Below are 23,712 nucleotides of genomic sequence, written 5' to 3' on the forward strand. Positions count from 1 at the left end.
CTAATTTAAGAACCCCTCTTTCTAAATTAACTGAGCAAAGTCAATGAACAAATAAAGAGAACCAGAATTATTCTAATACACTGCTCAGTTATATGTTTTAATGTAAATATTTAAAATTTAATAAAGACATCTAGAGAATAATACAAACAATCTGTCACACATCAGACAGGTTTCTAGATGTAAACCTGGAAGTATCCATCTGATGTATTCTAGTATTCTGGCTGGTGTTCAACATGTAAGCATTCCTTAAAATACCTGAGTGCCACAGACCTAGTGAACAGAAATGCTATTTGTCTTAAAAAAAAAAAAAAAGAAAAGAAAAATCCCTCCCTGAAATATATTGTTCTACTTTAACAATGCGTGGTTATGTAAATGCTCGGCATGAGGAGACAAAAAAAGACTGGCACTTTGTTTTTACAGTAGTAACACCCAGTGGAAAAGTGTCCCAGCATTTGGTTCTGACAGATTAGCAGAGTAATTTTCAGAGCAAGGCAGTCCTAAGAATATCCAAGATTTGAAACTCCAACTAGGTAATTCTAGATCATGAAGGCTGAGAGAGTAAGAGGAAATGAAACTTAATGCTCATTAAATGTCAGGGGTATGTGTTTATTTTACTTTTACTTTTATACACTTTTTAAAGGTTACATTCCATTTACAGTTATCACAAAATACTGGCTATATTCCGCACGTTGTACAGTATATCCTTGTAGCCTATCTTATGCCCAATAGTTTGTACCTCTCACTCTCCCACCTCCTCACTGGGAGCCACCAGTTTGTTCTCTTTATCTGTGAGTCTGCTTCTTTTTTGTTATTCTCGCTAATTTTTTGTATTTTTTAGATTCCACATATAAGTGGTATCACACAGTATTTGTCTTTCTCTTCTCTGACTTATTTCACTGAGCATAATGCCCTCCAAGTCCATTCATGTTGCTGCAAATGGAAAAATTTCATTCTTTTTTATGGCTGTTTTATGGCCTAAATGTAAGGGTTTTTTTTAAGTTATTTTATATTAAATATCAATTTGAAACCAAATTAATTTCAATATCAATATCTAGCTACAAATTATTTCCTTTCTGCTTGTTTCTATAAACAGTTGCTATTTATTTGCAATATCATAGATCAAAATTTTCTTCAAATTTTAAACACTTGAAATAAATTTACAGATATTAAAGAAAAGGGCTCAGTATAATATTACAAATTTTATGTGTATTAGCATTATCCAGATATTACAATGAAAAGCTGAATAATATAAAACACCAACTTTTTCATTTTAATATCTTTATAATTAATGGTTAACAAGTACTATAAATTTGTTCAATTTAACCGAGTCTAAATCTCTTAGAATGGAAAACTTGGAGTTAAAGTAGGATACCTAAATTCTACTCCCATTTTGCCTACTCAGCTAAACCAAATCTATCTTCTTCAGTTTGGTTATGATACACCAATTCTCTAATCCTCAGTTTCCTTATCTATAAAACAAAGGGATAAGGGAAAAGCAATTTTTCCTGCCTAACTTCTGGGATGTAGTGAAAATACAATGGAAAAAGGGATGCCAAGCGTTCAAGTTGCAACATTCCAACCAAATATGTAGTGGTATAATCGTTACTGAAATTTAACCTGTATTTCACAAAATTAAATACTAGGCACTTATTTTTATCCAATCTCGTATCATAAATAGCCAAAATGAATTAAACCCAATTCTGTGACTCACAAGGTAAAGAGAAAAGATCTAATTATATACCGGCAATTACGCTGAAGACACAGGGAATCTAGATTTGACAATCTGTGGTTCTTAAAGTATCTGTACTCACCAATAAAATCTTCAAACAGGTAGTCCATGGATAGTGAAGTTTCTTATTTTTTATTGGAGTTGCTCTCCAATAAAATTTTTTCCTATTCTCACATACTTCCCCCTAAAACATCTTCTTTAAAAGGCAATTTGAAGTTCAGATAGATTTGGTATATCATCAGAATGTTGCAAAGTCAGGTGATTTAACAAATTTTGAAATACAAATGAAACAGTGGCTGATGAACTAACCAGCGTTTAAAAAGTGATGCATAGGAAATAAGAAGCGGTGGTCCTCAGTAAAAAGTGACAGTCACAATCAGAGCAGCTTGAACTGTGGGTGAAGGGAAAGTCCCAGGAATGATTAAATACTGATTTGAAATGATAATTAGCAACACAAGTGCCCTCATCCTCAGAGGGCAGGGAGAGACAACAGCGCTTACACATCAGTCACCATTTAGAGCTAGAAGTAAGGATAACAGCAACTGCTACCATTGATTGCCCATCATTGTATTGGGTGCTTTAGATAAACAATGTAATCTGTACAGCAACCCACCAGAAAGGTTTTGTCTTCATTATTTTGTAGGCTGGGAGACTGAGACTCACAGAAATTATACACCTACATCAAAGTCACAGAGTATGAGTGGCCTAAATATAGGTTTTGAACCCAGGCATACTTAACTCCTAAATCTATGTTCTTTCCAATACTGTTATATATGCAAAGCTCAGGTTCCATATATACATGAGATCCTGGATAACCAAGGTAAATTTAAGAAAAAAAAATTACAAATAAAAATATTAAATCATACAAGAAAGGAAATATATTTATCTGATGCAAAGACACAAAACAAACCCAAGCCTATCATAACGTTAATCAGGAGAGAGGAGCAGCTCCTGCAGATCCTGACATGCTTGACGAGCAGAGCTTCTGACAATAGTCACCTCCACTGTGCACCCTGCTAGGTTACTGTGGCAAGATACCCTGTCTGCTGCTGCCACCTGGTCACACAGTCAGCATACTCACTCCAACAGATTCACAATTATTCCCTCATGTTGAGGATTTAAGTGGCCAATTTCAAACAATGAATTATACTTAAAGACCGCCAAGCACCATTTCTGAACTGCTGTGTCCAACTCTTTTGGGCATAATAACTTTATTCAAGAAAAGGTGGGGAAAATCATTCCTAAGTTGTGCTCAGAGATCTCGGTGAAGAAACTTACGTCTGGAGTGATACAATTAACATTAAAGTTGTGGCTGAGTTAGAAAATTACCTGATGGCCCTGACACTGCTTAGGAGAAGTATCCTCATCATTAGCAAAAAAAGATCAGAGCAAAGACTGCATAACCTTTAGAGTTTAGCGTTCTCAAACTGGAGAAACCCCAACACAACGGAACTGTAACAAAGTCAACATCTGATGGCCCCTTGGTCATGTTGGAAAAAATGCTATATTGTAAATGTCTTTCAAGTCTATCTCCCTAGCTCTCAGAACACAACTTTATTTGTTTATATCAAAAGAAGCAGTCCCTTGATCCAAATAATTCAAAGATGGGTGAGAAGCCACAAACGATGTTATGTAAACAGTAAACCAAAATTCTCTGACATTCTGTTAGCAAACAAGTATCTAGGGTTTCAAAGTTCAGCCAGTGGTGCAAATCTTTCTTTCAGCTTTAAGTTATGAAACATCCCAGCAAGCAATTCCCCCAACTTAGAACCACTGCGTCTCTCTGCTTCATGTAGCATTTTCCTATTTCATCTGTTCCTAAACTCTCATATTACAAGCCTCATTCCTGGGATTCACAGAGAATGCTAACCCCAAGATTCTCTGCCATGTATCATGCACAGTTTGTGTAATTAGCAGACCCTAATCACAAGTGGCTGTGGAAAATCTCCCTCAGAAACTGACTATGCATGGTTTCTGCTTACCTTCCTTCTCAGTCTTTTAACATTTTTTCCTTATCTTTTAACTTTGAGTTAAAAACTTGAAAAAGATCCTCATTTGATCTATATTCTCTCTTGGAAATTTTTGCTATACATAAACTTAACATTACCATCACCTGTTCAAAAATATATTTACTTTTGTTTTTCCTGGCTTCATTATTCCTTTGATCTGTGCTTTTTTCTTACCCATTTCTAAATGATAGATAGTAGGTATCCTCTGAACTAGTGTGGACCAAATGACAACTGTTTTTCAAACTAAGGCATCCTAAGTAAGACTGAATGGTCCCCACATTTAAAACAGCAACAACACTGAGTAAGCAAGACAGTCAGAACTAACTGCTCAGTGATATGGCCTCCAACTCCTAATGCTCAAAAGAAAAAACTAAAAACTTAAATTAAGGAGCAAAGATAATACACACCAAATATATACGTTTACTGCAGTATTAGTCAAAGTTGTAAATAATAGAAAATCAAGTAAATAACCAACAACAGAAGAATAGTTGAACAAATTACAGTGCAGTCACATGATGTAATATTTAATATTATACAGCCATTAACAATGATTTTGAGCTATAAAGCTACTGTCGCTGAGGATTTTAAAATGTATATGTATTTACGCCTATTTGTATTTATGTGTATACTCATATCTGTAGATGGTTCCATAAGCAAGGAGATTACTACTGGTTCCCAAATTTTAAAGAAGGAAAGTTCAATCAAAAAACTATCAAAGAATGTGACCTCATAGTGTGAATTAAGAAAGGCATAAGATTTTATCAGTAATTCAACATTCATTTATTTACCAGTGCCTACTGTGCACCAGGCAATGGGAAAACAAAGATTTTTCCCTTACCTCAGCTTTAGAATATTTGTTGAACAGTTTCAAAAAATAAACATCAACAATTAGCCTTGACCTTTATGTTGTCCAATTATTTATAAACATTCAACCTAGAATGTCTGAACTTGAATTATTTACCAACCAACTTGATAATAAGTACCATTTTTGCTCATTGTCCCCAAATTTACTGTTCATTTTGGTCTTTTTGGCAACTAATAAAATCCACTAACGTGATCATATTGTATAAAAACTACTTCAAATCAACCTACTGCCATATTTACCTGGATTTTGTAATCAGTAAACAGAAGCAGCGAGAATAGCTCAGTTCTACCTGCTGACCTCCCATCCATCCACCCTCTAGGACCCATCTTAATGCTAACGTGTACTTGGGAGTCTTCCAGAAATCCCCCTACACCACACTGCTCTTCTATCAGAAGTGACCTCTTCCTGCTTCAAAATCTCAAGCACATCATGCCACTGGTACTTTACATCATGCAGCTTTTACCAGCTGGGCCTGACTTCTGGCATTGGTCTGTGATGAGACAGAGGTTATATGTAGTCTGTAAGGCTAAAGACTCCTCTCCATCATTTACCAGCCAAATGACTGTGAATCAGGCACTTTACCTCTTTGAAACTCAGTTTTTTCTTCTGTTAATACAGAGTATTGTCAATAAAACTTGTCTGAAAGGAGGTGGCATTAAATAAAATAGATATAAAAAATTCTTAAAAAGTCCTTTTAACTGAAAACCTAGTGAAAATACCTTGAAATCAGTCTATCACCATAGCACAGTCTAACATTAATGGATTAGTTATCTATTATCTATTATAACTTTATTATAGTTTACTTAGAGCACCAAAGAAATCAAGCTAATAGCAGGCATGATTAATCAGTGACTATGAGTAACCGATAACTTAATAGGAAACGTCATTACTAGTTAAGCCAGTAAAACCTTCCTTAAGCCTAATGGGAAGGTATGAGTTTTGCACATACACATGTCAAGTGTCACTGGCAGCCATATACATTGTACGGAACTATTTATTCCATAAGATCTACTCATGTAACATACCCAGATCGGTGGTGCAATAATTATCCACAGGCAAATCAGAAAGCGTAAGTTATACTACTAAACTTTCTAAAAATTTTCTATATATTTATCAAATAGAAATATCTTTAAATAATTAAATTCTTCTTTAGGAAAAGGAATGATTCCATAAGATAGACACAGAATGCTTTTTTTAAAGACCATTCAAAAACATGGTTTCATACATCTGAAGGCAAGAATCTGAAAACATTTCTAACCTAAACTCAACTTGCTAATCTATAAAGTCAAAGGTAGTAACATTTACTTTCAAGGAGCTACGTGAAAGAGTGGTTTGAGGCTTGTTCATCACAGCAGGGGCTATTTTTCAGAATATAGGTCAAAGGGATTAAATATTATCCAGGACTAGAATCTAGGTGCTCTTATTAGAATGTAAAAATCATTTTTATTAGAATGCAAAAAGTAGAAATGTATTTTCCAAAAGTACAGTTTGGTCTTTATGTTATAAGATGAGTCATAAACTCAAAATTCTATTTCCACCTCTGCAAATAACATGGTCAAGTAATTTAACTTCTCTACATGTCAGCTCCCTTGCCACTAAAAACAGAAATTAACCAGCTCTCTTAGGAGTAGTATGAGGATTGATTAATTCATTTATAACAAATTCATCTTCTTTAAGAAATACACAACAGATATATATCTACATCTATATCTACATGTCAATAAAGATCATCTGTATCTATCCACATTTAATATCACAGGAACTTCCACAGTGGCAGTGACATGATTTTTGAAGCAAACTAAACAAATAATTGAAGATGTTTTTCCTTCCAAATCAATCAAAACATACACAGGCAATCTGCAGGAAAAGAAAAGTAGGTGAAACAAAAAACAAATGAAAAATCACAGTAAATAATCTGGCCAAAAACCTATTTGTTAAACTATCTTCCTCTGAGGTTTATATTTACTTTCTCTTTCATTTAAAATATAAAATCCTGAAGGGTAAGAGGCATATCATAAACTCTGGTATGATATTTTACCAGAAGTGCAAGGGTTCTGGTAAAAGATGGCAACAGAGGAGGCTCCTAAACTCACCTCCAAGGATGCACTGAATCTATAGCTACACACAGAACAATTTCCTCAGAAAATAACCCAGAAATTAGCTGAATGACTCTTACACATGAGAAAAAGTCCACGTTGAAAGGGGAAGGAAAGTCCCAGACACATAAACCCAAACCATAGCACAATGAGACAAATCTGAGAGGAAATTCACAACTCTTTACTCCTCTCTGAGAAATAAAGGGTTTGGACTGCACATTTGGCACTCCACCTTTTAAAACTTCCATCTGAGAGATGGGGCCCCAAAACATCTAGCTCTGAAAGCCAACAGGGCTTGCATCCACAAGACTTACCCACTATAGCAAACATCTGAAAAAAACAATTCTTAACAGCCTCCCAAGAACTTGCTGTGGCTATTTCCCTCCCACCCCCACCCCGTTCTGCCTTTGGGCTCAGTACAGAGGGAACAAACACAAATGTCTATCTCCCAGTCTTTCCCTAGGCTCATTTGCATATCTTAAAAGCTGTAGCCTGAGAGTCAGGCTCCTAACTTAGAAAAATCTAGGGACAGAATGCAATCCTTCCCCAGGGATCGAGAAGGCTGGCACCTGCCATTTTTGCACTCTCCCTCTGCTCCACTCCAGGTCACTGGTATCTACCTGGGAAAAGTGTGTGCACACACCTGGTACCCTGGTTTCTGCGGCTACCAGCCAGAGAATGTACACCTTGATCTTCTGTCTCTGGTGGCCAGGGGGCCTTTCATTCAGGGTTCTCACAAGATGCAGGAAAAAGAAAGTCCTTAACTGGCTATCCTCCAGGACTCATCAGCACAGGGGCGGAAGGCAAAAGTGTCCCAGATGCCAAACTAAGCATAAAGTTAGTAGGAAAAAATAACAAAATTAAATCAGTAATAAATGACCCAGAGTCAAAAAAAAAAAAAAAATCAATGAAACTAAGAGTTTTTTGAAAACATAAAAACAGACAAGCCATTAGCTAGACTTTCTTTGTTTTCTATACACTAATAATGAACTATCAGAAATTAAGAAAATAACCCCATTTAGTTTTATCAAAAGAAACAAAATAGGAATAAATTTAACCAAGAAGGTGAGAGACTTTTATACTGAAAACTACACGACACTGACAAAAGAAAGTGAAGAAGACACAAACAAATGGAAAGATATTCTGTACTCAGGGACTGGAAGAATTAACATTGTGTTATAATGTCCATTCTACCCAAGACAATCTGTGGGTTCAATATAATCCCTATCAAATTCACTTTTCACAGAACTAGAAAAAATAATTCTAAAATGTGTATGGAACCACAAAAGAATCTGAAAAGCCAAAGCAATTTTGAGAAAGAACAAAGCTGGAGGTATCATGCTTCTTGATTTCCAACTATACTACAAAGCTGTATTAATAAAAACAGTATCATATTAGTATAAAAACAGACATAGATCAACGGAATAGAAGAGAGAGGCCAGAAATGAACCCACACATAGATGGTCAATTAATTTCTGACAAAGCCAAAAGCATACAATGGGGAAAGAACAGTCTCTTGAATAAATGGTTTTGGAAAAACTGGACAGCCATAGGCAAAAGAATGAAACCAGACCACTATGCCAAACAAAAATTACCTCAAGTGGATTAGACTTTCATGTAAGACTTGAAACCATAAAACTCCTGTTAAGAAAACATATGCAGCAAGCTATTTGACACAGATTTTGGCACTGAATTTTTGGATCTGACTCCAAAAGAAAAGGCAAAAAAAGAAAAAATAAACAAGCGAGACTACATCAACCTAAAAAGCTTGTTTTTGCTCAGCTAAAGAAACCATCAACAAAAATAAAATGCAATCTACTAAGCTGAAGAAAATATCTGCAAATCATGAATCCAATAAGGGGTTAATATCAAAAAATATAAAGAACTCAAACAACTCAATAGCAAAAATAATCCTATTAAAAATGGGCAAAGGATCTAAACAGACATTTCTGCAAAGAAGATATATATAAACAACATACAAAAAAAATCATACACCATGATCAAGTTGGATTCATCCCAGTGTCACAAGGATAGTTCAACATACATGAAAAAATCAACGTGATACACCACATCAGCAAAAGGATAAAACCCACATGATCCTCTCAATAGATGCAGAAAAAACATTTGATAAATTCAACACCCCTCATGATAAAAACTCTTACCAAAGTGGATACAGAGAGAACATACCTCAACATAATGAAAACTATTTATGACAAACCCACAGTCAACATAATACTCGATGATGAAAAGTTCAAAGCCTTCTTGCTAAAATCTGGACCACAACAAGGATGTCTGCTTCTTGTCTCGGTGGTGGTGACCACTTCTATTCAACATCATATTGGAAATCCTAGCCATAGCAATCAGACAAGAAATCATTTTTGGATTGGAAGGGAAGAGGTAAAATTGTCACTATATTCAGATAACATGATACTATACATAGAAACCCTAAAGGCTCCACACAAAAACTACTAGAGCTGACAAACAATTCAGCAAGGTAGCAGGATACAAGATTAACATGCAGAAATCTATTGCATTTCTTTACACTAATGACGAAATATCAGAAAAGGAAAATTTCTTAAATTCCTTTTAAAATTGCATCCCCAAAAATAAAATGCTTACGAATAAACCTGACCAAAGAGGTGAAAGACTTATATGCTGAGAACTATAAAATACTGATAGAGAAAATTAATGATCATTTAAACACTGATTGTCACATCACCCAAATCTGTGTGACGGTTGTGTTTCCTCAAGGGGGACCCAATCCACAGTGGATGAATAACGTGTTAAAGAAATGGAAAAGAGATCCCATGCTCTTGGATTGGAAGAATTAATATTGTTAAAATGACCATACTACCCAAAGCAATCTACAGATTTAATGTGATCCCTATCAAATTACCCAGGACATTTTCCACAGAACTAGAACAAATAATCCTAAAATTTATATAGAACCACAAAAGACCCAGAATTGCCAAAGCAATCCTGAGGAAAAAGAACAAAGCTGGAGGCATAACCCTCCCAGACTTCAGACAATACTATAAAGCTATAGTAATCAAAACAGTGTGGTACTGGCACAAAAACAAAGATCAATGAAGAAGAAATAAACCTACACACCTATACAGTTGATTCATCTTTGACAAAGGAGGCAAGAATATACAAAGGAGAAAAGACAGTTTCCTCAGCAAGTGTTAGTGGGAAAGCTGGACAGCCACATGTAAATCAATGAAGTTAAAACACTTCCTCACATCACACACAGAAATAAACTCAAAATGGCTTAAAGACTTAAAAATAAGACATAACACAATAAAACTCTTGGAAGAGAACACAGGCAAAAACATTGTCTGACAAAAATCATAGCAATCAGTCTCCCAAGGCAAAAGGAATAAAAACAAAAATAAAGAAGTGGACCTAATTCAACTCACAAGCTTTTGCACAGGAAAGGAAACCTTAAACAAAACAAGACTACCTACGGACTGAGAAAATATTTGCAAGTAATGCGACTGACCCTCATACAACTCAGTAACAAAAAAAAAAAAAAATCCAATCAAAAAATAAGAAGACCTAAACAGACATTTATCCAAACAAGACATACATTACACTTTCTCCATTCCAATTACTGTGGTTTCTTCATCCTGAATGGATCCAGCCTGATGCAAAGGCACAGTGTTAAGTACTAGATATCAAGATTAAACAAGAAAAATCCTGGCCCCTTGCCATGGTGGATCTAAAAGTCTAGTGGTAAAGACAGATAATAAATACACAAACACAGAGTAACATACAGCCAACAAGAAACAATAAATAAAATAAGAAGAAACAGATGAGGGCTCTTTAGATTGGGTGATGAGGACAAGCCTCCTTGAGGAGGTAAAATGTGAGATTAGCCCTAAAGAATAAAAAGACAGCTAAACAAACTTGAGTGTATTACCTCTCTCATTCTTCCAAAAATATTCCAGGAAGAGACTATCTATTGTATGTGTATACTTGCTTATAGATTTATATTTATTGTCTCTCTTAGGAAATAAATTCTTTGAGAGTTTGCCTCCATGCATATTATATTCAATGAATTTTCTAGAGCTTTCTAAACATTCAAGAAATCAAAATTTCTAGTCATTCAGGGAATGATCCTTTCCTGTTTCTATGAAATGAGTTCTCCTGGAAACCAGCAAGGACATAAGCTCTGGTATGTCCAATTTCAGGATACTATAATGCCTTCTCCACTTTTTTGTTTTTTGGCAATTTGGTATGTTAACTAGGCATTCTTGTGGACATTTTGGAAATCAAATACTGTCTTTTTCTAAACAGAAAGAAATCTGAATTTTTAAAATTAGATTTTAAGACTAAGGTCTCTTTCTTTATACTACAAAGTGAGTCATCTTAACTTCAAAAGAATATTTTGTCAAAGAAAGATCAATCAAGCTTCAAAGAAACAATTTAATGACAATGTATCAACTCTAAAAATATCTAGTTAGGGATAAGGAAGCCAGAGGATGGTTTAGGAACTGTGACATCTGAGGAAAAAGAGTTTCACAAGCAATTAGCAAAAATTTTAAGAAAATCACTTAAGTTAGATCAACCTTCAGCACCTCCTATATGCAGATACTCTGCAAAGGGCCCTCATATACTGTTATTTATTTTGCTTATCTTCCTGATACCCTCTGTGCTTGCTCTTGTCTCAATTTTACAGATGAGAAAACTGAGACTCAAGAGTGTTTAAAGAACTTGCACTAAGCCACAAAGCGAAAAACTTGGGAAGCTGGGATTCAGGCCTAGCTGTATAATGCCAAAATCCATGTACCCTCCACCTCTACCAATTACTAATGCAATTAAATTGGTATTGTACTTGACCATTATGACTTGTCATGGAAGCCAGTGAGGTAGATTCTCCTGGATGAAAGTTGTGACCTGGAAGCAAAAAGAAGCTGGCCAATTTTGGAAACATTATTAAAACTTTATGTAAGAAAAAATTATTAAGTAGATTTATTAAGCAAGAAAATATATGTAGCTTCTAAAAGCAAGTTTCTGAAAAATGGGCTCTTATTTAGGAGAGAATTTTGACAAAAGCAAATGTCTGCTCTCTTAGAAATACTCTTTTCCATGAATAATACTAAATTTTCTTGGCCCCTTGCTTATTCTTTTGGGGAAGAAATTATATACTTTTGAACCATCTCTAAATACTGCTATGTTCCGGCATATTTTTGATCCACAGTTTTAGAAACTTTCGTATCTGAAACAATCACTTTCAGTTTATGTTAGGTAAAAACAAAATTTTCCAGAAATTAGGAAAACATTATAACACTTTATGCTTTTAAAATATGCTGCTGTCGTAACTCAGATTTACAAAGCAAGCCTTAGAGCTGATAATGTCTCCCTGAAACAGTGTCCTTGGGTATAATTTGCTGGCCTAGTGCTCTGCACATTGTAAATGTAAAAGGACATGCAACTCCGCTGGGGATGCCTCTGAAAGAACTCCAGCTCCCCAGCCAATCTGTCACTCTTTGCCTGAAATATTAAATGCATTTCTATCAAAAGTGTGTTTGAAAGAAGCCTAATAACTCAATCCCAATTACCTTTAAACAGGAGGATGCCGTTCCTCACTGAAAATTTATTTTTACAGAATATTGGAAATGAACATTGTAATACAGCTACCACAGTTCATAATGGTATCCAAGGGTAAGTAAAATGAAACCCAAATGCATTATGGCATCATAGCAGTAATGAGGTCCCAGGTATCATTTTTTAGCCTAATTTTAGGACTGCATAATCTCCTCTCACAGTTTTCATGAACAGTATTCTTTTTCAAGATTATTTTAAACCAGGACAATAGTTTAAAAGATCCTTGCTAAAATTATGGACAACCATTAACCAAAACAGTCTTAGTGATCCCAATATGAAGGAAAAGCTCTAAAAGCAAATCAGACAAAATCATACATCTTTAAATAATCTTTTACATCCACTGTTGTACTGACATAGATCAGGACCAAATACTTGCCAGATCATGATATTAATATTAGTTTTTTTCCTGATATTGACTCTTAATGGGTTTAAAGAAACGCCATTATGTAGTCTATTAAGAATTCATACAGGGGAAAGATACTCATTTTTGATTTGTGAACTCACATGAAGCCAAATATGGAAAGGTAAAGATTAGTCAATGTAGCAGTATGGTGAATTTTTCTAGGATCTGGTTGGAGGCAAGGTTTGAAGCAAAAAGATTTGTTCACCCGCCAACTCCTATCCAGTAAAATCTGGTCCATGAGAGAGGAAGAGGGAAACAGCATATTATCAAGTCACCTTAGTCACTCCCTCACTTTTCACCAGAGTATGAAGTGAGAATATCAATGCCATCTCAAAAGACTGCTCTGAATACAAAATGGTTAGAAATGTATAAACAGTATTGAGTCCACAGTAGACCATCAATAAATTACCTTTTTTTTAGTCAAGAGAAGAGGACCCTTGAAGAGAATTGTTTTAAAAAAGAAACAAGCTTTCAAGAGCATAGAACAAAATGGAGAAATATCACAAATCAGAGATAACCCCTTCATATAAAATAAAATCTATAGACGGTAGATAACATTAAAATGAAAATAAAACATTTAATATATGGCTGAGTGGTTAGGAAAGTAAGGCCATAAACTACTATAACATCATAACAAGGAGAATTTGTCATGGAATCTGCACTTGCCCTGTGGGCACCTACCAATCCCTGGACTTTAGCCAACTATCTTAGGCCAGAGCTAGGTGGGAGGTAAGAGCTAGGGTGGAGGTAAGGGGGAAGGCTAGAATTCTAGAAGGCAGGTCAGGTATCCTTAGTGAATGAGTTAGGAGGGAAAAAAAAATCCTACCAAGCACAGAGAGATATTGAGACTAGGTATCCATCTCAGCTTTGGCTTTGGATGGGGTGAGGAGCAAAAAGGAATACTAACTGCAAATGAGGACTTGCATAGGTCTGAGGAGAAAATTCACACTATGACTATTGCCTAAGGAACCTCAATCTAAATTTTAATACATTTCCAGGAAAGTAATATCCCAAGAACCTGGCAAAATAAAGTGCAAATCCTCTCTGAAAAATGTTTTAACCCTTTAAAAAATTCCTACAGTTAGAGGTCCAAAGAACATCAGCACAAATTAAAAACAAAACAAAACAAAATCAGGATTAAAACAAGTGAATATGAATAACAGCAAATAAAAAGAAAAAAGAGTCAGAAAAAAAATAAAGAGAAATGGTATCAACTACTTAAGGTTATCTTTTCTATAGTTATTATGTCTTCATGGACTCTACAGAATTTTTGGTATTAAAGCCATATAGGATTAAAAAGATCAAATGATTGAAATTTCAATTTGAAAGAAAAAGTACATTTTAAAACATGCATTTTGTGTAAAAACTTAAAAATCAATTTCTTTCCATTTCACTGGATACAGTGAAGGCAAGCCCCTCATTTTAGAGGAAAACAAATAAAATCATTAAATTAAAATTAGTAGGAATCAGTCATTCAATGAGTAAATTCATTATTCTTTCAATGACATCTCATTAGTCAACTAGGGTTGTGTTTGGCTGCATTTAACAAACATGATTAAAAGATTTGACAAGATAAAAGACTTTTTCACATAACAAAAATTTCAGAAGTAAACAGTCTAGGGATTCTATGGTGATTCTACAATGTCAGCAATACCTTAAATATCTTCCATCTCTGTGCTCTGTAATCCTTAGAAGGTATTTTTTTAACATAATTGTCATCTCTTAGTAATATGCCAATACAGTAAGTCATTTATTAGAAGAAAAGCAATGGCTTATCCAGAAATTCCTGTAGAAACTTCTGCGTATAATTTATGGCCAGAAATACACTGCATAGCATCCCCTAGCTTCAAAGGAGTCTGGGAAGATGGATACTTTTGCTGTACACGACACCAACCTAAACAGTTCTGACTCTTAACAAGGAAGAAAAGGAATCTGGCTACTGGATAGCCACAGTGTGTCTGTCAAAATATTCTTTTAGATTTTAAACCTATTAAAAAGAACACACTAAAAATTATCATTTTTTTAAAAAAAGCCTTCAATTATTAAAATACTGATTTACAACATATTTTGAGAGAAACCCTTTATCATTTTGTTATATACAAAATATATTTTTAAATGCAGCAAGAAAAAGAGCTTGCCAGTTCTAAAGATTGAAATTTTTAGGGTAGGGTGAGATATGGGGCTAGAATGTATTTGAAAAAATATAGGACTAAAGCAACTACAGGACTTGCTTCAGGAACAGACTCCTACAATAGTAAATATCATTCTTATTAAATAACAACAAAAATGAAATAAGTAAGCAAGCATTCAACCAAGCACTTAAAATGTGTCAGGTACTGTTCCAACCTTTTTATATCATTTAAACAACATGGTAACCCTAGGAGGCAGACACCATTATTATCTCCTAAGAGGAAGCTAATCGGCACAAAATTATGCCACTAGCAAGTTGTGACATCAGAATCTGAACTCAGGAAATCTCTCTCCAGAGCCCATGCACTTAGCCACTATATGTCCCTCTGCTGAATTCCTCTTATATGTACCCTAAACATCTGATGATGTAAGCACATATGTTCTTAATATTTGACAAATCAATATTCTTTAGACAAACATAAAAGTAAATTTTGTATCTTCTGCTCTTTAGGTGGGGTCTCAATATGACATTCTGCCTTCCATTTACAGACTTAATCTTCCAAAGATTACAAAGACACTATATTCATCAGAATTTGGAGAACTGTGCCTTATTTCTAGTAAAATCTAAAAATTGTTCATTTTTAGGATTCCTAAAATTTTTTTCAACTTTTATAGCAATAGTAGAACTGTTATAAAGTATATCATCTTCAGTAACTATGTTCTAGTATCTTCCTATAACATGAAAACATTGCTGCACTGTTATACTCCATCACAAAGGAAAAAAGTAAACTACAGGGTAAACTTCATCATAGATATCCACTCAAAGGTGAATTTTTAATAGAAAAGCAAAATTTCTAATACTATGTTACCCTAAAATAGTACAAATAAATGATTAAAACTACTTAGCTACAATTATAAAATATTTCAGTTATACACATGAGGGAAAATTCATAGGCCAAAATTAATGCAAATACACGTGTCTTTTCTATCTAGTTTATAGTGTCATCTTAATAGACCCTATAATTGGATATTAAACCCTATCATGGAAAATGTAAACAACTCATACTTTTTTGAGGAAGACATCTTAGTTGTTGGAAAATTCTTTTTCTCATTTAGATAATTCTGAAAATGAAGAATAAGCATAATTGGTAATAAATTTTTTTCCAGCTTTATTAATAACTGGCCTCAATTGGTATCTTGGCAAAAGGAGAAAGGTGTCTTCTCTATGTGACTTCTAATGTGCTTTTAGTTAAAAAAAAAAGTACTTGTAGCATAAATATCTATCTAAAATTTGACAATGTTGGTTTTGACAGGAATGAGTAATGATGTCACTGTTTTCCACAAATCATGATTCTCAGATAATCCTTTTCACATCAAAATAAGCTTACTGGATGGAGAGATTACAGTTTTAACTGCCTCAGAGGGATGAGGGTTTTTCTATCCTGGCTTGAGTATATATGTACTCTTATCCAAAAGCTCCATTATATAAATGAAGTCCACTTCATTGAGTCTATTTATTTCTCTATGCATAAACACTTCTTAAGTGACAAAATCCCTATCATCCTAAATATCACCTACATCAGAAAATAAACATCAATTATGCATACCAGAAGAGACATACAGTTCATATCAAAAACAGAATAATGCAACTAACACTGATTGAATGCTTGAAGCTTTATATGCAATTTTATTTAATCTCTAACAAGCCTTTGAAATAGTCTCTTGTGCTAAAAATGGGTATTATGAAGCTAAGACCTAATAACAAGCCTGACATAGAAAGTAAAAAACCCAAATTCGAGTCCAGGTCCAAAGCCCTTTCCCTACAATGTAACATAACTTGCTGATGCTATGATGAAAGCTCAACAAAGCAAATTAGGTAGTGTAATCTCTTACCATAAGCTCTTGTATACACATACTATTCACTTAACACTGGTAGTATTATTTCACAATATCATTATTTTTTGATGAAAGCTTTATTTTTCCTAACAAAGTAATATATATTCACAATTCAAAATTCTGAAAACAGAAAGATTCAATATTTTGATGAATTCTTCATTTTTCTCCAAAAATGTTTTTATAATACAGATGATGTTATACTTTATACATAATTTGTGTATATATTCATTTTAGTATATAACATATTATTAAAATTTTTCTAACAACTCTTTAGATATAAACACTAACTCATCTGTCTTAATCGGACCACAGTTGGCACATTCAAGGAAGTAAATTTGTTTGCCATTGCAAATAATGCTTTAATGGAAATATAAATTTATGAGACTGCAATTCACCACACTCCCATATTTAATATTATCTTAAAATAAATTCCCAGAACTATAATTAATACGGTCAGAAGAATCTAAATTTTCCTAAACTATTTTTCAAATGTGCCAACAAACACTTGATATCCACCAGCAAAATATGGAGGTGTTCATTTTAGCAAAAATTCAATGGCAGAGGATAATTTCCACTTTCTTACCTGTAAATTTTAATGAGAATTTATCTCATAGATTTAATTTGGATGTCTTTGATTATTAGGAAGACTGAATACTTACTTCCCTAATGTAATGCCTATGGAATGGCTTGTTTGGATCCTTTGCAGATTATGAACTGGTGTCTTTACTGGTTTTCTTACTGATTTTTATAAAGTCTATATACAGAAAAATACTAATCTTTATAGTCATATATGTTGAGGCTTGTTTCTCATAGTTTAATATCTTTTATTTATATTATTTTCCTTTTGTTTCAAAATCAGATAAATTAGACTTTAGACGTTACTGACCTAGATCTTTCTGGTTCTTAAGTATACTTATTCTCAGAGGACAGTCAGTTAATTAATTGCCTCTTAGTAAAGTTAGATCAAGAAAAGAAATATAAGGGTTGAAATTAAGTAGGGAAAACAGAGAATGTTTACTTTTCTGACTGATTTTAGCAATATAACAGATTTTTATTCTCTTCTAGTAGAAACAGTCATTTGGAGAAGACTTATATTCATTTGTTTTGAATTCAACTGGCTATATGTCTGACATCCTACATGCATAAAAGAATAAAAACAATCATTTGACACTTGCCATATTAACAACAGGCTGAAAAGAATTAACCAGAAACACTGATTTTTTAAAATGGCAAAGAAAGGCAACATTCCATTCATCAAAAAGTGAATTTAAAACCTGTAATGGCAATTTCAAACTTCGCATATAAAGCATAAAAATTATTCTTTGCAGTAGTCCTCTTTCCAATACAGCCTCCCAATTTCAGGTATTTTCATATCTCTGGAAAATTGGTAAGCAAATATATAAACCTACTATTATTGTGTTACTGACAATTCCTCCTTTTATGTCTGTTAATATTTGCCTTATATACTGAGATGCTCCTATGTTAAGTGCATATATACTTACAATTGTTACACCTTATTCTTGGGTTGATCCCTTGATCTTTGTCTCTTGTAACATTATTTTAAAGTCTACTTTGTCTGATGAAAGTATTGCTACTCCAGCTTTCTTTTGATTTCCATTTTCATAGAATACTTATTTCCACCCCCTCACCAACTCTCAGTCTGTATGTGTTCTAGATCTGAAATGAGTCTTTTGTAGACAGCATATATAAGAGTCTTGTTTTTGTATCCATTCAGCCAGTCTGTGTCTTTTGGTTGGAGCATTGAGTCCGTTTACATTTAAGGTACTGCTGATATGTATGTTCTTACTGCCATTTTGCTACCTGTTCTGAATTTTTTTGTAGGTTTTCTTCCCCTTCCTTCTTTTGTTATCTTCTCTTGTAATCTGACTATTTTTAGTGTTACGTTTGGATTCCTTTTTTTATATGTATATCTATTACAGACTTTGCAGTAACCGTGAGGTTTTTGTACAGCAGTCTCTCTCTCTCTCTGTATATATATATATACACATATATGTGTGTGTGTGTGTGTGTGTGTGTGTGATTGCATTAAATTGCTGATCTCTTAACTGCATATGCATTTTAAAACCCTGCATTTGTGCTCTCTTCCCCCTCATTGTTTCTGTTTTCAATACCATATTTTATATCTAATTGTTTTGTGTAAGCCTCAACTACTTATTGTGGATGCAGATGATTTTACTACTTGTCTTTTAACCGCTAATACTATCTTTGTATGTGGATGATTTCCTAACTTTACTGTATGTTTGCCTTTACCGGTGAGCTTTTCATTTTATAATTTTCTTGTTTCTAGTTCTGACCTTTCTTTTTCTCCTAGAGAAGTTCCTTTAACATTTGTTGTAAAGCTGGTTTGGTAGTGCTGAATTCTTTTTGCTTTCGCTTGTCTGTAAAGCTTTTGATTTCTCCCTCAAATCTGAACAAGAGTCTTGATGAGTAGAGTGTTCTTGGTAATAGGCTTTTCTCTTTAATCACTTTAAATATACTGTGCCACTACCTTTTGGACTGTAGTTTCTGCTGGAAAAAAAAAATCAGCTAATAACCTTTTGGGAGTTCCCCTGAATGTTATTTGTTGCTTTTCCTTTGCTGCTTTTAATATTCTCTCTTTATCTTTAATTTTTATCCTTTTAATCACAACGTGTCTTGTGACCCTCCTTGGGTTCATCCTGTATGGGATTCTCTGTACTTTCTGCACTTAAGTGACTATTTTCTTTCATAGGTTAGGTAAGTTTTCAGCTATTATCTCTTCAAATATTTTCTCAGGCACTTTCCCTCTTCTCCTTCTGAGATCCTTATAATGAGAATACTAGTGCACATGATGTTGTCCCAGAGGACTCTTAAACTGTCCTCATTTCTCTTCACTATTTTTCCTTTTTCTGTTCTGCAGCAGTGAGTTTCACTACTTTGTCCTCTAGCTCACAGATCTGTTCTTCTATATCATTTCAACATGTAAGAAATGTCAAGTATTTTCCATTCATTTCTTTGTACTCTCTTGGAACTCTAACATGTATTTTATAGTTACAACATGTCTCACTTCAGATGCTAAATTTTCATAATAAATATTTTATCTGTATTTATAGTTAAGAAATTTACAGTTAGAAAACAGATTAAGATGCTCAAGTTGTTCCAAACATGCTTAAAAGTTTTCTCAAAACTGAATTAATACCCCAAAATGCTTCTCCTTTCATATTCACAGTGACAAAACTGGTTTATTTCTTTTAGTATAATTTGACCTTACTGTAATCAGTCATTTGATTCTGCAGTTATCAGTTTTAAAATTATCGAAACTCTATCCAAGTCAATCACTCTTGTGTTAACTCAGTAGAATTAACATCAAATCCAAAGAGGTAACACATAACTTAAAAAGTAATTATATGAAGCTGGAGGAATAACCCTCCCAGACTTCAGACAATACTACAGAGCTACAGTAATCAAAATAGCATGGTACTGGCACAAAAACAGACATATGGATCAATGGAACAGAACAAGCATTTTAATATGAGTCTTCCAATCCATGAACATGTCATGTCTGTCCATTTATTTAGGTCTTCTTTGATTTTGTTCATTAGCATTTTGTGGTTTTCAATATACAGAAATTGTATGTTTTGTTGGATTTATACTCAAGTGTTTCAGTTTTGAGCAACTGTAAATGTTATGTGTTTTAAAATTTGGTTTCTAATTGTTCACTGCCAATTATGCAGCAGTATGATTGACTGAGAGTTTGTGTGTATGTTTTGACCTGATATCCTGCAGCTGCAAACTTACTTATTTGCAGGACTATCTTTTGTACACTCTAGTATTTGTTTGTAGTTTCACCGGGATTTCCTACGTAGCCAATCATATTGTCTGCAAACAGGAACAGCTTTATTTCTTCATTCTAATACATACGTCTCCTCTTTCCTTGCCTTGCCTTACCTTACCATACTGGTTAAATCTTCTAGTAGTAAGCTGAATAGCTTTGTTGAGAATAGACATCCTTACCTTTTCCCCAAAGCAGAGTTTTAACATTACGTATTTGATGTATGCAGTAGGTTTTTATAAATGCCCTTTATCAGGGTGAGAAAGTCCCCTTCTATTCCTAGTCTGCTTAGAGTTTTTATCATAAAAGTATTGGATTTTCTCAAATGCTTTTTCTGAATCATTGATATTATGTAGTGGTTCTTCGTCTTTAGATTACCAATAGAATTCACCACTGGAACCATATGTGCCTGGACGTTCCTTTTTTGGAAGGATGCTGATTACAAATTCAATTACTTTAACAGTTGTTAGGATATTCAGATTATCTATTTTATCTTGAGTGAGTTTTGGTAATTTGTGGTTATTAAGGATTTGTTCTATTTATCTCAACTGTCATTTATATGTATAAGGTTGTTTATACTACGCTCTTATTACCCATTTAATGTTTGTGGTAACAACAGTGATAGCTCTTTCTTTAGTCCTAATATATTGATAATTACTATTTTATCTCATTTTTTGACTTTTGCTAAATGTTTATCAATTTTATTGGTATCTTCAAAAACTGGCTTTGGTTTGATTGGTTTTTCTCTATTGCTTTTCAATTTTTAATTTAATTAATTTCTGCTCTTTTTTTCCTTTTATTCTGCTTGCTTAGGTTTATGGGGTGGTTTTTTTTTAACCTTTTGACCCCCTTCACCCTTTTCTCCCACACTCCCCCCCCACATCTGGCAATTACCAATCTGTCTCTGTTATCTGTATCTATGAGCTTTGTTTTCTAAGATTTTACATGTAAGATAAATCATATTCATATCGTATTTATCTGTGTCTTTCTCCATCTGACTGAAATTCTTGAAGTAGGAGCTAAAATTACTGATTTGACACCCTGCCTTTTTTCTGTTAGATGCACTTAATGCAATAAATGCCCCTTGTGGCACTGCATTAGCTGCATTCCACAGATTTTAATATTATATTTTAATTTACATTCATTATAATATATTTATTTCTCTTAAGACTTCCTCTTTGATACATGGATTATTTAATAGTGGGTTGTTTAATTCCTAAGTTCTTCAATATTTTCCTGTAACCTGCTATGGATCTCTAGTTTGTCTCCATTATGGTCAGAAGAGCCTTTGTACAACTGAATTATTACAAAGTTGTTAACTTTGTCACTCATTTTTAGTATAGATTTTTTGTGTCCTATCACCCTCTACTCTCTAAGTTTCCAGAGGATATAAACCGAGATTTTATTCATCTATTAATTAATCTATTAATTGTTGATCTGGCAAAAAGTATCATGTATGACATATCCTTTAAGGTTAGTAGCTGTAAGAAAGTGTTGATACAGCTTCTTGGCCCTTACTCACCATTAGGTTTATAATGTAATTCTGAATTTTGCTCATTCATTCAATAAAGACATTTTATGAAAACTTCTAGTGATTCAGCAATGAGTAAGACAGCTATAGTCCTTGTGTTATGAAACTGACTGGTATACAATAAAGGAAACTGCAGGCATATGAACAGTGTGCTCTCTTTAGGTTGGACAAAAGTCAACTCTGCTATGTTTCAATAAACATTAGAAACATACATTTGAAAAACTGCAAATATTCAGAAATCTTAAAATTTGCAGTCGGCATAGGTACAATAATTTTTTCGCTCAGTACAATGGAACTTTAATGATCTGGTAAACTAGTTATCTACTACTTACCACATAGAGTTGTTTCCAAAGACTGGCCCATTCTTGTAGAGTCGATGTAACCTCAGTCACAATAGAATCTTCAAGTGGAACCACAGTTTCATACTGCCTAGAAACAAAGCCACAACAAACAGCCACATTATCTCTGATAAAATACCATAATTCTATCCATTACCCTTTTCAACATGTGTAACTCGTATTTAACCTCATGCAAATATAAAGAGAGGTACATCTAACTGAATAAAGATTCTTTTGCAGTAATACACTGCAAGAGTATAACTGAACTGAATTAATGTAAAAACATTTAGGTTTTTCTATACAAACCCACAATTTTACTTTTAGAAGTACTGTCTTTAAAGAGAGTTTTTAACTTTTAAAGACAGTTTTTAAGCTTTTTTCTTTAAAGTAAGACCACATCACTACCCAAGTCTTGCTTAGAGTAATATTTTAAATTATCTGTGTCCTTTACATGTATCAACAATGCAAATTAGCTCATGCTCTGATGGAAATGGGTTGGGCAGGGGAGACTCAGACATTAGGTTTTAAAAAGTTTTATAAGCTCTCCCTTATACTGGTGGTGTGTTTTCTAAGAAACTAGTGTCTATTGAGGAATTCTAGGTCTGGTAGAGGAAATCTGATCCTGGAAACAGAAAGGTACTGGGTTTCTCTCTGCCTACCTTATAAGCAACATCCATTATGATTCCAGTCCCTGTGCTAAATGCCAAGGATTTATCAGTGGACAAAAATTGACAGGGTCCCTATCTTCAGAGAGCTCTTATTCTGGATAGGGAATTAGACAGACAAACAATCACAACAAAAAGATACAGACAGTGATGAATCTAAGAACAAATTAAAGTGTACACTCAGAGATTTTAGCTGGAGGACACGACCTAAGAAGAGAATCAGTGAAGTCTTCTCTGAAGAACTGGCAATGCCCAAAAGATGCAAAAAAGGTCATGACAGGAAAAGTGTGTTGTGACCGGAAGGGACTAGGTGTGGTGCCACCTTCAGAGGAAACAGCATATAAGAAGTCACTGAGGTGGAAAAGAATATCACATACCTAAGAATTCAAAGAAGGCTGGTATGAATAAGGCGAACGTCACTGTGGGGAAGGAGATCTAAAAAGCTACTGGAGGACTTGGTTCTACATTGGGACCTTGAAAGCAGGTAGAAGTAACTATACAAGCACCAGACAGATGTGCTCAGAGAGAGAAAATGAGGTGGAAAACAAAATCTCCCACTGCTAAAAACCAAAATTCTAAAACACATAAAGAATCTAATATTCAAAGGCTTAAAAATAAAATATTCTTTT

The 23,712-nt window shown here is 34.0% G+C and overlaps 1 protein-coding gene and 1 long non-coding RNA gene across 9 annotated transcripts in view; one reads left to right on the top strand and one right to left on the bottom strand.

Annotated features, from left to right (window-relative positions):
- Positions 1–23,712, bottom strand: part of DOCK3 (dedicator of cytokinesis 3) — a 299,241-nt gene that overhangs the window by 202,369 nt on the left and 73,160 nt on the right. For all 8 annotated transcript variants that reach the window (XM_032458413.1, XM_032458418.1, XM_032458411.1 and 5 more), the window contains exon 5: positions 22,413–22,509. In XM_032458413.1, the coding sequence (XP_032314304.1) occupies positions 22,413–22,509 (97 nt within the window). The remainder of the gene's footprint in view (positions 1–22,412; positions 22,510–23,712) is intronic.
- Positions 797–22,538, top strand: LOC116657140. The gene is made up of 3 exons (XR_004312159.1): positions 797–807; positions 5,481–5,485; positions 22,398–22,538. It is a non-coding gene; the product is annotated as an uncharacterized LOC116657140 (long non-coding RNA).

Source organism: Camelus ferus, chromosome 17 (genome assembly GCF_009834535.1).
Source record: "Camelus ferus isolate YT-003-E chromosome 17, BCGSAC_Cfer_1.0, whole genome shotgun sequence".
Classification (NCBI taxonomy): domain Eukaryota; kingdom Metazoa; phylum Chordata; class Mammalia; order Artiodactyla; family Camelidae; genus Camelus; species Camelus ferus.